The sequence below is a fragment of the Anolis carolinensis genome, chromosome 3, assembly GCF_035594765.1.
Source record: "Anolis carolinensis isolate JA03-04 chromosome 3, rAnoCar3.1.pri, whole genome shotgun sequence".
NCBI classification, from domain to species: Eukaryota; Metazoa; Chordata; class Lepidosauria; order Squamata; family Dactyloidae; genus Anolis; species Anolis carolinensis.
The window spans coordinates 125,102,120-125,115,953 of record NC_085843.1 but is presented as its reverse complement, the minus strand read 5'-3'; the positions used below and the strand labels follow the sequence as shown (position 1 = coordinate 125,115,953).

Genomic DNA, 13,834 nt, shown 5'->3' with positions numbered 1-13,834 from the left:
ATATGGAGTAGGAAGGGAGAGACTGACAGATGTGAGGAGCTGTGTGAGATGACTTGATCTTTCCCAAGAGAATATTCCTTTGAAAGAGTAAGCTGAACAGAATGTGAGCAACAGACATCATAAAGGAGCAGAAGAGATGGATTATGACTCAGGAGATCAGGGGATTCCCTCCCATTTCCATTAAGAGTTTTCAATGTGACACTGGAGGAATTCAAATAAAGAGTCTTGTTCAGCCATAAAAACTAATATATTTCTTGTGACATAAGCTTTAATACACATTTTATAAGATGTGTGAAATGTTATCCCAGGACAGAGGCATATGGTTGGTATATGTGTGTGTCTCAGGAGGAAACAAAATGTTAAAAGTATAGATAGAAATAATAATATAAATAGTGTAATTCCCAAAACATTGTTGCTTAGTAACATAAGCATTGTGATATTGGTTAAACAATTAATTCATATTCATTCCTGACTCCCTCTTACCATCCAAATAACTAATTCTGACCCTATCTAACTTCTGAGGTTAGATGGAGATGTCTGCATAACTGCTTTTTGCATATGGCTGTTAGGAGTGTGCAATTTTTTTTGTTAGTCGTAAGTCGTATCAGATTCCTTAAATTCATACTTACGACACAATATCCAATATGCAGGCATAGCTGCGCCCAAATCTTAACAATCCAAACTTACCCAATACTTTTTTTTCATTTGCCTTTTGTAAATCTTGGAAGCCTCCCAAAATCAGTTTCATTTTCAGCACAAAGAAGCAAAGCAAAGCCAAAAAGGCTGCCTTTCCTCTTTAAATCAATGGCCTCTTGCCATTAAGGAGAGGCAAGCCGCAGGGAGAAATCAGAGTTTGCTGGGAAATTGGCTGAGAAAGCACAGAATTCTCGGAAATGTAGTTTGGGAAGGTGGGAAGCCCTATGCCAGAGAATTCAAAACGCCCTGCCCTATGGTACATTTCCTAGAATTCTGTTCAGCATCAGAAAACCCCAATCAGGATAGGGGAGAGCTCTTTTCCCTCCATAGCAGCAGCCAGCCAGAGTTCCAATAAATTGTTGATTCTGCAAAGAAGAGGACTGACCAATACTTCTAGTAAGTAAATCTCTGTGCTAGGCTGGGAAGAAACCCCTAAATGGAAGTTCTTGGTTAATATGAGAGACATTCAATTAGATAATTGTTGTGGCTTAAAAAACAAAAAACATAAAAGGTCATTAAAAAAACTCCCTAAAATTAGTAGATGTATGAATATTTTTGAACATTGGGGTGGGGGGTGAACCTCTGTTATCTTGAGTCATTATATAGAAAATCCAAGGAGATAACTCTTGTAGTTTTGTTTTTAAAAATGTGGTTTATAAAAACTTTGAAAATTTTCCAAAAATCCATGGATAAGTGAAATGTTCTGAAACTTAATGGATTAACGGTGGTAAATATGTTCTACCATTGTAGCAAGTTTCACCCTAATAGCTGTAAAATGAGAAAGTAGTTCCTGAAATTTCCCCACTTGCACAATATTATAACGAAAAAGTAACAAAAGTTTGTTACTCTCGTTATAGTAGTAAACATTTTACTAACAATATGTGATGACTCATGGGCCTTGTAGTCCTGCTCATGACATTGTAATGCCTGATGAAGAAGAAAACTTGGGTTTTTTACCTTCCCAGTCAGAACTGGAATCTTCTCAGCCAGATCTTTCCCAGGCAGATCTGGGAACCTTGCACCTGCAAGAAAGTTGTGTCCCAGAAGTATGTCAAACAAACCCTGAGCCTACATCTCCCGTGTTCTCTCGCCATGAGTTTTGTAAACAACAGAGGGGTTTGGAAGCAGCTTCGCGCAGGAGTGCGAGGATAGCAGCTAAGAATGTACCCAATTAAGTCTGCTTTTCGTGAGAATCTTTAAGGAGTCAGACATCTGGTCTCAGAGTTTAGCTTTCGTTTCTGGTTCCCAGAGAACTGCTTCGGCGGGAAAGTTAGACTCTATATAGGTGTTTTACCCGCGTAGTAACTTCGCGGAGTCAATTCGTCAGCCTCCGGAGCGAGTTGTGTCTGGACAGCGCGCTCCGATTCAAGCCTCGTTCCTGCTCAAGCCTTGCCTTGTTTCCAGCCTCCGCTCCTGTTTCCCAGCCTTTGTTTACCTACGGATCTTGCCTTGTTTCCCAGGACTAACCCTTGCCTTGTTTCACGGATTTTACCAAGTTATTCCACGGACCTTGTTCTTGTTCCTCGTTACCTTGTTCCACGTTTCAAGCCTTGTTTCAAGTATCAAGTTATTTCCTAGCCTTGCTCAAGTTCATGGACTAAAGGACCTTGTCATCTCCCCTCACTTTGCCTGGCAAAGTGAGTGTTTCGGTTATTGGATTACAACTTTGGACCTTAATATTTCATATTGGACATTGTTTCTTTGGACTAATTTTGACCTTTCCTGAAAGGTCTGCTTCTGGACTAACTTTTACATTTGCTTTTACTAACTTTATATATTTCCTTAATAAAGATATTAGATAGAATCTGGCCTCTGCGTATGGTTATTGGTGCTCTGTAGCCTGGGTCGTGACACAATACTTTAAAAACACTTTAGAAATGAAACGCCAGCACTCCCTAATTTTGTAATGACTTTTGATTTTTTTATCAATTGCACATGCCTAGTGGCTATATATCTTGGACAAATTTTATCTTTCTATTAATACAGTGTGGGAGCAAAGTCAAATTTGTATAACCAAACTCTCCTAGAATCTGTTATTTAGTATTATTTCCCATCTTGGGACCCAAATGCGTTCTATTTTAGAAAGAAGGACTTTTTTTTGACATGCCTAAGATCACAATGGTTGGAAATAAGGCAAGATTGAATTTTCTGTACAAACTACAGATTACAGTTGCATTTTGGGGAGAGCTCTTCCTGTGATTTTTATCCATGGACTCAAAATCTTTACAGGTATATTATCCATTGCAAAGACCTCAAAGTCAGTGAGTGCAGCAGACCTATTAAATAGATAAATGCTAAAGACATGACTGCCAATATTTATATTCAGGCAACACCTGCTGAAATCCCCACTATTCCAAGACCATTAAAGGTACAGATACGTTCCCCTGCCAATCCTAGATATAGCTTCTCTGCTGTGAATTTAGTGACCTTTCAAAATACAGAATCTTCACAAATATTGCTTCTCATCATCTGCACATTTCTATTTCACTCCTGTCATTCCAGCCCTCATGGGACTTTCTGCTGAAATAAAGCCAACAATAATATCAGGAACAGCTGTGTTTCTTCTATGAACCTAGTACAGTTTCAATTGTACATTTCAAATTTTAATGAAACATTGTGTTTTTCTTAAAAAGGAAACGAGGTCAAAGACACTGAGCTAAGAAAACAATAAGATGCTGGTAACACAAATCCTGTATGGGATATTAAATCTGGAACAAATTCTCTGATAGTCTAGTCCACACCAAGTGTACTATTCCACACTAAGCCAATAGCACACCACCTCAATTTCAACAATGTCAAAAAATCACTATGAAATATATTCTCCTAATCTGCAAGGTTTATGGAACATGTTTTCTTGTAGCCTTATTTATTTATTTCAGCACTTATATTCTACATTTTCTGGCAGAGTAAAATTATAATACATAATTAAAAGAGAAAATGCTGACCACATACAATGAGGTCAGATATATTGCTATTTTTCCTATTTATGCAAATACCCTATATTCTCACATATAACTCTAGAAAATGTAGTAAAAAACCCAACATCAAAACTCTTGAGTTGACTTATCCATAGGTCAATGTGACTACTGTACCTAAACTCTTATAAAAAAGTAAGCATTCCTTTCTCTGAGTTGCAAAACAATAATAATAATTTTATTTCTTACTCGCCTCTCCTCATGGCTTGAGGCGGGTTGCAGCATTGCTAAAACACAGAATCAAAACACACAATCATTTAAAAACACACTGTAAAATACATATACTGTATTAAAACAAGTTCAGTCCATGCCATGAAAACATAAAAGAATCACCAACCTGCCATGGTTCTATTTCTGATCTTTGTTGAATGCCTATCAAAATCCACAATTTTGACCTAAAAATCTGGCCTCAACTTATACATGAGGTTGATGTGAGCATATACGATGTTACAGTTATCATTATTCTTTTAAAAAATTATTCTAAAAATCCTTTATATTTTCATATTAGAATCATAAAGAGTTGGAACTGAAATTCACTTTCTCAAATTATTATCTTTAGAATGGGATAGTGAGGACAAATAGCATAGATGTGTTTTGATTAGCTGAAGATGTATGCACACACCACACACATAAGTATGCATATTTTTTTGGGATGTAAATCCTCATATGGATTTCATTCTCATGTATCAGAAGAAATCATTAAGGTATATTAGTCCCCCAGGTAGCGGGAAATGAATACTCATTCATAGTGTTTTCTCCTTGTATTCAAACATCCCAACGTGTTGCAGAGGAATTATTGTGTGTAGAAAAACGTGTTTCCCCACCAAACAAAATTTTTTCTGCACAGGAAACAATACCTTTTCTCATAAAACAGGTATTTGCAAAAAAACAAAACACACAAAAAAAACCATGTTTTTCTACACAGACTAATTCCTCTATAACAGGTTTGGATGTTTGACTACTGAGAGGAAATTGCACAAAATGCTCATTGGACCATTATTGGCTTTGATGAAGTTTCCAATATCTGGGGAAACCCACTTTTCAACCTGGGAACAAGTAATAATAACAAATATTCTTTCCTGCTTTTCAGTTTCTGCAATAGGGCCAGAACTCATCAGTATATTTTACAAGGCAGCCCACGAAACTGAACTCAGCTCAACATACTTCCAGACAACTGTACTACATTTTGGTGAAGTCTCTTAAATTCATCAATCTTTATGTTATACAAAAAGATTGGTGGAGAATATAAGTCAGCAAGCAATAAGAATCTACGGGTCCAGAAAAAAGCACAAAAAGAAGACATACATTTCAAGAGCCTTCTTCATTTAAAAACACTGTTGCCCCTATGTCATATTATCTGCTCTTAGTTTTTTCATATGGATATATGCAATAATGGAGCTACAATGGTTGGTAACTAGAATGCCCAGCCTCTTCAAGAGAACAAAATGCTTGTGATTTGAAAATGTTTGTGTTTATGGGTGTCTGCAAGGAAGTCCTGATTAGAAGGCATTTCTTCCAGTCCAGCATTCATGAAAAAAGAGAGACTCTACTCAACTCAATCTTTATGATTTCGTAAAAAGCAAATGAAAATCAACACAAGCCAACTGAATTCTCTACAGAATGATGCAGATTGAATTGGTAGGCTCAAGACATTTCTCAAGAAATCAGCACATAACAAATTAATCAGCTTTCTATTTAGCTTTTTAATTACAGATGTGATAGAGTATTTTTCCCCATAACGTTGCAAAAACCATTTCAATTAAAAAGGAACTTAAGAAAAAGCAACAATTACAAAAATCATTTTTCATTCTTCTTATGGCTACATTAGAATGAAAGAGTTATTGTCATTGAGTAAACACACCTACACACATTTTTGCTCAAGATAAGATGATTGATATAGAATACTTCACATTTACAATCATGTGCAAAACTGAATTCTACTATGCTCTCCTCAAGGGAAAAAATTCACATGACATTACTGTCAGTAAAAATCTTTTGACTATAAAATGGCCACTATTGTTTGGTAGGAAATATTGCAAATATGCTTCCAATCTTGGAAAGAGGGTGACAAATTCCCATGCCCAGAACCTTCATTTTGCACCTATTACATGTGGTGGATATAGATATAATTCTGTGTTACTTTCATTTTACAAAGGGTGCATTTACATGATTCCCATGATTCCATAATATTGAAAAGAGTAATTTCTGTTGCTTCTTCTTCGTTCTTTATTTAATCCCAAATTATGTATTTTTAATTACATTTTACTGATAGATGTTAATGACATTGTGGCATAACACATGAAAAACAAACACCTTTTTCAAAAATTGATAAAAATTATGTGACACGACTATGTTGCAGCAAAATATGCACGTATGTGTGAGAGAAAGTGTGTGAGATACAGCCTAATACTATGCATGTTATTAGGAACCTTTCCTTCATCTCGACATATGCTAGTCATTGTAGGATAGTAAAATGCATAACTTGTGCATTTTATAATGCACAAGTTATTTCCCTTCCTAAATATCCCAAAATAACCTAAACGAAAAGCTCATTTATCAAGTTCCTATGCCTAATGGAAAGGGTCTTTCCTTAGTAGTTTAAGCTTGATTTATGAATTTCATTGGAACACTGAAACATAGACCAATTAAATCTTGGTGTCTTGGTTTTTAGGCCTGTCCCTAAGATTATTTGGGGTTCTCATTCATTTTTTTTTTTACTCAATAGACTGCATCGGCTCTAGTTTCTTAAATATGGTTATCATGATTTTCTATGGGAAAGCCAATGAGGACTGGTATATATGTCACATATCATGAAAGCTAGAACTGATAGGGTCAAACTGATGCCAGTTTTGGAATCAGCAGGTCAAATATACCCAGAAACATGGTTAGCATCTGAGGTACCAAAAAGCATGTTGGCCACAGTGTAATGTTTGCAAAATAGAATGAAACAACCTTTCCTCTAGATTAGAGACAGTTTAAGCCAAAGACAAGGTTAGAAGAGTGTATGCTTTTTGCGCAGTTTGGGTGATACTGACAAGGAAGCTCCAAGGTCAAGCAGCATATCATACACCAGTATTTCCTGCATTTTCATCCATAATAAGTAAAACTAAGAAGCATGTTGGTAAATATAGATGAGATCTTGTTTTTGCAAGGCATACACCCAAATCTGTTGCCCTCAGTTACAGCTATTTCAAAAAGACTTTCTAGTTTTCATTTATATTTAAGATAGCGTGTACAGTAGAGTCTCGCTTATCCAACGTAAACAGGCCGGCAGAACATTGGATAGGCGAATATGTTGGATAATAGGAGAGATTAAGGAAAAGCCTATTAAACATTAAATTAGGTTATGATTTTACAAATTAAGCACCAAAACATCATGTTATACAACAAATTTGACAGAAGTAGTTCAATACACAGTAATGCTATGTAGTAATTACTGCATTTATGAATTTAGCACCAAAATATCATGATATATTGAAAACATTGACTACAAAAATGCGTTGGATAATCCAAAACGTTGGATAAGCAAGTGTTGGATAAGTGAGACTCTACTGTAGTAAGTATTTCACTACATTATAGATCATTAATAAAAGATTATCCACATTCCATTTGAATTCCCCATACTAACCCACATGTGCATTTTTTCTGCACTTGCTCATGCACAGATAGGATTCTTTCAAATGGAAACCTACATTTGCTAAGGGTCATCTTGCATTAAGGCCAATATTTAATTCTCTCTACCGTAATGTCCCTTTTCCCTGTAATATTGTGTGTTAATAGAGATGACATATACTGGGACCTACTGATGAAGGGCCCGTTTCATCACTCCCATAGACAGAGCAGCTTTTCTACATGCAATCCTCTCTCAAATAGATAGTTCAATGTAGCAAAGGAATCCTGCGCTCTTTGAAAGGATTGCTAGGATTTTTGTATGATAGTACTACAAAAGAAATGTGCCAATTATCTTTCTTCTTAACTTTTTTGGTTCATCTAAAGGTAAAAGCAGTAAGATTTAGCTTAGGCCTGCTGCTCAACAAATTGCAACTGACTGCATAATCAAAGAAAATTCTGCTAGGAATAACTTTTGCCGGCCCTGCAAAGTTTGATTTAGGTGTTTCATATTCTGTTGAACTATATTATTTAGTTTGCTTTTCAAAAAAAGCTAGAAAAATTAGGACACAACATTGTTTTGTTGCAATTAACATTCAACATAAAAAGCTTACTTGCTTAAGTTTCTTTAGATCTTCATCAAGTTCCAAGTTGTCCAAAATAACAGCAACAAACAAACTCAGCAGAATCTACAGAAGAATTAAAACAAACACCACAACATTGAAAAACAGATACTATCTTTTCCCACTAAAGTTACAGATGTCTAAAGTTAGACGGGCATTCATTTCCCCTGGAATTTTGGTGTATCATATATGCCCTGCCTGACTTACCGGGCAGGGATGTTGCTGCGGTGGGTGCTCTTCTGCTCACCATTGCTTGGGGGGGGGAGGGCTCCTCCTTCCCAGGAGCCCCCTGCGCCAGGCACATTTCTCACCTGCATAGATGGTCAATCACTGGCAGGCTTCACCCCACTTCGCCCTCTGATTGGCCAGGCCGGGTGCCTGTCTTGATCTGCCAGCGGCATATTTAAGGCTGGGCTAGGCTGCTCCCCAGCCAGTGCTTCTTCAGATATGTTAACCCTTCAGATATGTTAACATTGCCTATGTAGTTGTGTTTGAGTTTTGTTCATTGTCACAACTTGCAGGTGTTTGGCACGGGCCTGGGATCCAGCTTGTGTAACTCCCCCTCTGTATGGATGGGGGAGGGGGTATCTGGTGGCTTAGCAGGGGTGTGATGCTAATCTTATCCTGGTATGGGCCAGGTCAGAAAACAGTTGCACCACTTGGCATGGTTAAGTGGCATCAGTCAGCAGCAAGCTGTCCCATTCCTGATCCAGGACCCATGCATGGTGGCCAACCCTATTTCTTGTTTGTAACTGATAAGCAAGTTGCGGCCTTTAGTTATCCCGACACTGTGTGTGTGTTGCTCTTCTGGTTCTTCGGTGAGAGGTAGGTAGTTGTTGGAAATGACAACCTCCTTCAAGCCTTCTCTAGTAATGTTTATCTATGATCCAGTTGCTTACTATTACCTGTATATAAGTTCTGGTATGCAGCTCCCTTTACTCTATGGTTCCCGAGAAGTTATAAAAGGGGCTGCAGACCACATGATCACTTCAGATTACAGGCAGACTGCAGACTATTTCAGACCTCAGATCAAACGCTTGCTATTTTGCTGTAAGAGATATCCTGCCTGAATGGCACAGAGAATTATCTCAAATGTATCTGAAACTTGTGAATGCTGAACACATGAAGGCTGTGAGTAAACCAAATATGTTATTTTTTATCAAAGCCTACTTCATTTTTGCCTCTTGACTGCATGATATAAAACAAGTTGTTTTATGGGAGAATATATATTTTTGGGCACTGAAAAACAGTTCTGAAGCACTGCTGTTTTTTATGCACTGGCAAAATCTCTGTTTTCCTAACATCAGAATTAACAGGTTATTCATTCTAACAACTGAAATCATTGCCTTGTATAATTATATCTGGTTGTATACCACAAGAGAAGATTCTACTCTAAAGTGTTTTTGGCCCTTCTCGGAAAGGTCATGCTTTTCTTAAAATGTTATGATCTCAAAAAGGTGTTTTTCCAAAAGGTTATGATTGCTATTTCCCAAAATTAGTCCCCCCTACCCACATAAATAATAAAATTATAAATAGGAATTTAAGTACCTTGTGGTTTCTAGTATTTGGATTCATACCTTGCATTTGAGCTACAGATGATGCCAATGCTTAAAAACAGACAACAGTAATATGGGTGCATTCCTTATTCACATGGGCATGTCATTTATATGAAAAGCAAACTCCAGAAAGCTCAGTTTGTCTAATTTCTTCACCTTCTTTAGTGCATGTCTCACATAGAAATGGAATGTTTGATCATAGTGTCCATATCCAGTATTTCTTTTCCACGTGGTCAAGTTGCATGGACTTTGTAGCATAAAGCAGTCTTGCCATTAGATACAAGGAAGCAGGAGTTTCAGGCAGCAGCTACTGGAAAGTAGCAGCATCACAGGAGAAGAGAGTTGTGTTCTACAGCCTGTTTTGATTACCTAAGGTAGTTTGCTACCTTCATGTGTAGTGAAAATACCTGGCATCAAAGAAAGATTCATCTGCCAGTTTGGTTCAGCTTGGAACATGGAAAAGGAGGGCTACTATCTTATTTGACAGGCAGCCAAATATCAGGAGCTGCCTCTCTCTAGCACTTGATCAAGTAGAAAGAAAGGGCTAGATGGAGATATGGACAGTATGTACTGGCCTCCTATTCCCCCAAATAGTCCTTCTTTGTCTATGGGGGAAAGAGGACAGTGGGGAATAGAAGTCCCTTGAACCAAAGAGGAGAAAAGTGTAAAATTATATTGAAGTAGAAAATGCAGATGCTTGTAGGATACACTTTGAGATTGTGGACTTGTGGCACTCCTTTTCATGTGGAGGTGGAATCACAAAAATGTTGTGCCTCTAATTCTTATCTCAGAAAGATACCATAAGTGACATTGCTAAAAGATATGCAACCTTCTGAAGTGAAAAAATAATAATATTTTCCACAACTAAAGCTGGGTGCCTTTTTGATATACCATTTACCCCTTTAAAGGGTTTTTTGGACTGCAAATGTGTTAAAAATGAAAAAAAGAGACATTCTTGTTTCAGAGTGTGGTTTTTAGCAGAATCATAATGAAAAGCTGTGTCTGATTTTATCAAGAGGTGTGCAGTAGGTGTGAAATATACTGCAGTTTAATCTGCAGTTATTTTCAGTTTCTACAGCTGAGAATGACAGGCGCACAATGAAGACTTTCACTGAATGTCAAAAACGAATCTAGAGCATTATCACAAAAGAACAGTTAAACCTCAACGAATTATTTGTTTAACTTCCTCTATTCTCTTCTGGATTTTAATAATATACTTCACTCCTAGCATACCTTTTGTTTTTCCATGACTAAACCCAGTTCTAGCTTTTGCTGCGAAAGCTATTCATTTTTCTTTAGTAATCTATGGTATATAAATCTTGGCTCCAAATGCATAAAACTAGTAACTCAGAGTTTTATCCCAGGATCTCATTTTGTGTGCTGGAAGTTATCATTTATTCCAACACTTTCTTATTCCTTTATCCACTTGTTACAGAGGCAAGCATACAAGTCTTAAGGCTAATTCCCAATTACGATGCAGTTTTATTTGCTCCTGAAATAACTGGTATGATTACAACTAAAATGAAATATAGTGCATGTACTAAGAAAGAGAACCTGCACATTTTTAACAGGTTGGTTTTTACTCTTGATGGAGAATAAGGCCTAAACTCAAAAAACTCATTATATATCTCACGTTCTTTCTAACCCACAGAAGAAATTTAAGAAGTTTTCCTTCAACAGATTAGAGAGTCATTTGGATGATGGAATGGTCACAATCGCAAAGGCTGTCCTAGAATTCTTTCATTTCTGTATGGAGCAGAGTTTTCTACCTAAGTATCACTGGACTGGAGGTCTTTCATCCTTGGAGGAAAACCATGTCCTATAATCTAGAAAAGAAAGTGTATGCTCCTGCAAGGGATTAGAGGAAAGTCTATGACCCCTCTACAGTATTTGCATGGACTGAAGACCAGAAGACATTCATTAGCTGACCTCTCCAGAGGTTGGGGTGGAGTGAACCCAAGTAATAAACACCCCAAACCCAAGCTAAGGGTTATAGGCAGGGGAAATATTTAAGATTTCTTGAATAATTTGGGGAATTTGGCAAAAACTATCAGGGCAATTATGAAAACACAATTGGTGGTAGAAGGGTTTTCACATATTGGAAAGATAGATAGATATACCCAAAAATGATTATTTATTTCACTATGCCAGAAGAGTACCAAGATAAAAAAGAATTAAAAGTTTATATGCATGGTTAATTCATTGCTAGTTTGTTTTTACAACTAATAATGCAATCTGTAGCATAGTGGCATCTCTTGTGTACTCCCTTGGGCACTCATTGTACAATAGGAAGGCATTGTATTGTGTTCTACTGATCAGCTGCAAATGCCAGAATGTGTTATGCACCCACCTTTGGTTCAATTACAGCTAGAAGGAAAGAACATTGGGATTGTAGAATATTATAGGTCCCTAATTGATGGCTAACAACTGCAGAATGAAACAGAGTGATCATGCTCTTGTTTAAAACCACCTGTGGTGTTAATGCAAAGATAGACAATGTTAGGAAAACTTTACCTAAGAATTAAAACAGTTGCCACAATTCAGGGAAAATACATGTACAAAAAAGTTTTATCTGCAAGTGGTATATGCAGTAGCTTGATTTACCCAATGGGTATTACAAATGCCAGCAAACCCTCCCCCACAAAATACACTTACAATTTACACTTACTAAAACTACATAAACCACCAAATAAAGGGAGAAAGGAATTCACTTTCCAAATCCAAATCTCTAGCAATATTATTGAGGAGGGCAAAGTGTTTAAAAAGGCAAAGATCTTGGTCTGCATGCAGAAGACAACTAGGATTTGTGCCCAGTCTTTAGGAATACACACTTGGTAATACTTTCTCACCATGAGGAAATTTGTCCTTTTTATTAGGAAAGAAAGAGCTGGAGCAGAAGGAAAATGTTATTTTTGTTAATTATGTGGAGATTTCAGATTGTTTATTTGTTTGGGAGGAGGACTGCATCCAATCCCATGTCCCTTTACTATGCACAGATGATCCTGACTAACAGATAAGAAGGAATTTGTGATAAAAAGAGAAAAGATAGGGCGAGGGGGGAAAGGACTCCAACTAAACCTTTAAGATTATTTTAAAAATATAAATATTAGCATGAGCTTTTTGAATAACACTGTATGATTGATATCCATGAAAGCCCAATCTAAAATATAAATCAACCAGTCTTAAAGGTATTGCTAAATGTCTTCTTTCCCCTTTCTCCATGTTATACTGCAATAGGCTATCATGGCTATTCTTTTGAAAACTGTCTATTAAATGAGACAGCCTTTGTGGATCACCTGATGCTATTTGTGAGTACCTATATTTCAAGGTCTAAATGCTTCAGGAAATGGGAGGCAATTCTAGACCAAACAAAATGAAATATTGGGAAGCCCTGCTCTCAATTCTACTTGTTGAGATAAAGGTGCTTGCTTGGAAATCTGAGGAAGAAGGTGAATTCTATAAAAGCTAATGCTACACCTTCCTTCTTCCAGTCCCAAAAGTGCTACAGGATACCTTTGCATACTTACTGTGAAAGGAAGACTTTCAATTTTGAAGGATCTAGATTTAATACTTCCAGTCCTGGGTATTTCTCTCCTGTAACTGTTCCATTTCACAACAACCCCACCCTTGTTAAAATCAGGCAGAGTTTGGATATTCCGCATGACCAAAACGGCCTACAAAGAAATCCCCCTTTTGCAATTTAAGTACCTCCCATTTCTGTAAATCACCCCAGAAATTCTGCCTTAGCCAGTACTTAGCATTAACAAAAAGAGATGAATATTTATGGTTTGGATGACAACAATGTCATGGCTCAGTAGGATTAGAAAAGTATCCTGCTTAAACCCTAAGATAAGTTGCCACTCAGCAAAAGAGATAGAGAAAATAATGCCTTGAATGAGTCTTAGACTGCATGAACAAGGGTGACAGCTCCCCTACACTGACCAAGTAAACAGTCTCATGCAAAGATGATGGGATAACCAAAGGCCACAACTTGTTCATTGGTTACAACTGAAAGCAGGGTTGTCAGCCATGCATGGGTCCTGGATCAAGGTATTGGATAGCCTGCTTTTGACCAATATACCAAGAAAGACGATAGGGTGTGCAGGGCAGATTCCATTCTTTCCACCTCAGGACACATGCACGACTGCACCCTCTTGCAGCCACACATCGATCCCCTGGGAAAGCAGGGAGGAACACATACCATCACAGCAACAAAGCCAATAAAATTGAAGATGGGAGGGTGGGGAGTGCTCAAAGGCAACTGAGCTGGGAGAGATAGACACCTCCTTATATATGCAGCAAGTGGACCAGAGGGAAATGGTCTTCATTCTGGTCCCCCTGCTGTAGTCAATTGGGGTGCAGGAGGGAGCTAGGC

At 37.5% G+C, this 13,834-nt stretch overlaps 1 protein-coding gene across 5 annotated transcripts in view; it reads right to left on the bottom strand.

The window, feature by feature from the left end:
- The window catches only part of nalcn (sodium leak channel, non-selective), a 300,357-nt gene that overhangs the window by 74,087 nt on the left and 212,436 nt on the right, over positions 1 to 13,834 (bottom strand). For all 5 annotated transcript variants that reach the window (XM_062975470.1, XM_062975471.1, XM_008106968.3 and 2 more), the window contains one exon: positions 7,895 to 7,969. In XM_062975470.1, the coding sequence (XP_062831540.1) occupies positions 7,895 to 7,969 (75 nt within the window). The remainder of the gene's footprint in view (positions 1 to 7,894; positions 7,970 to 13,834) is intronic.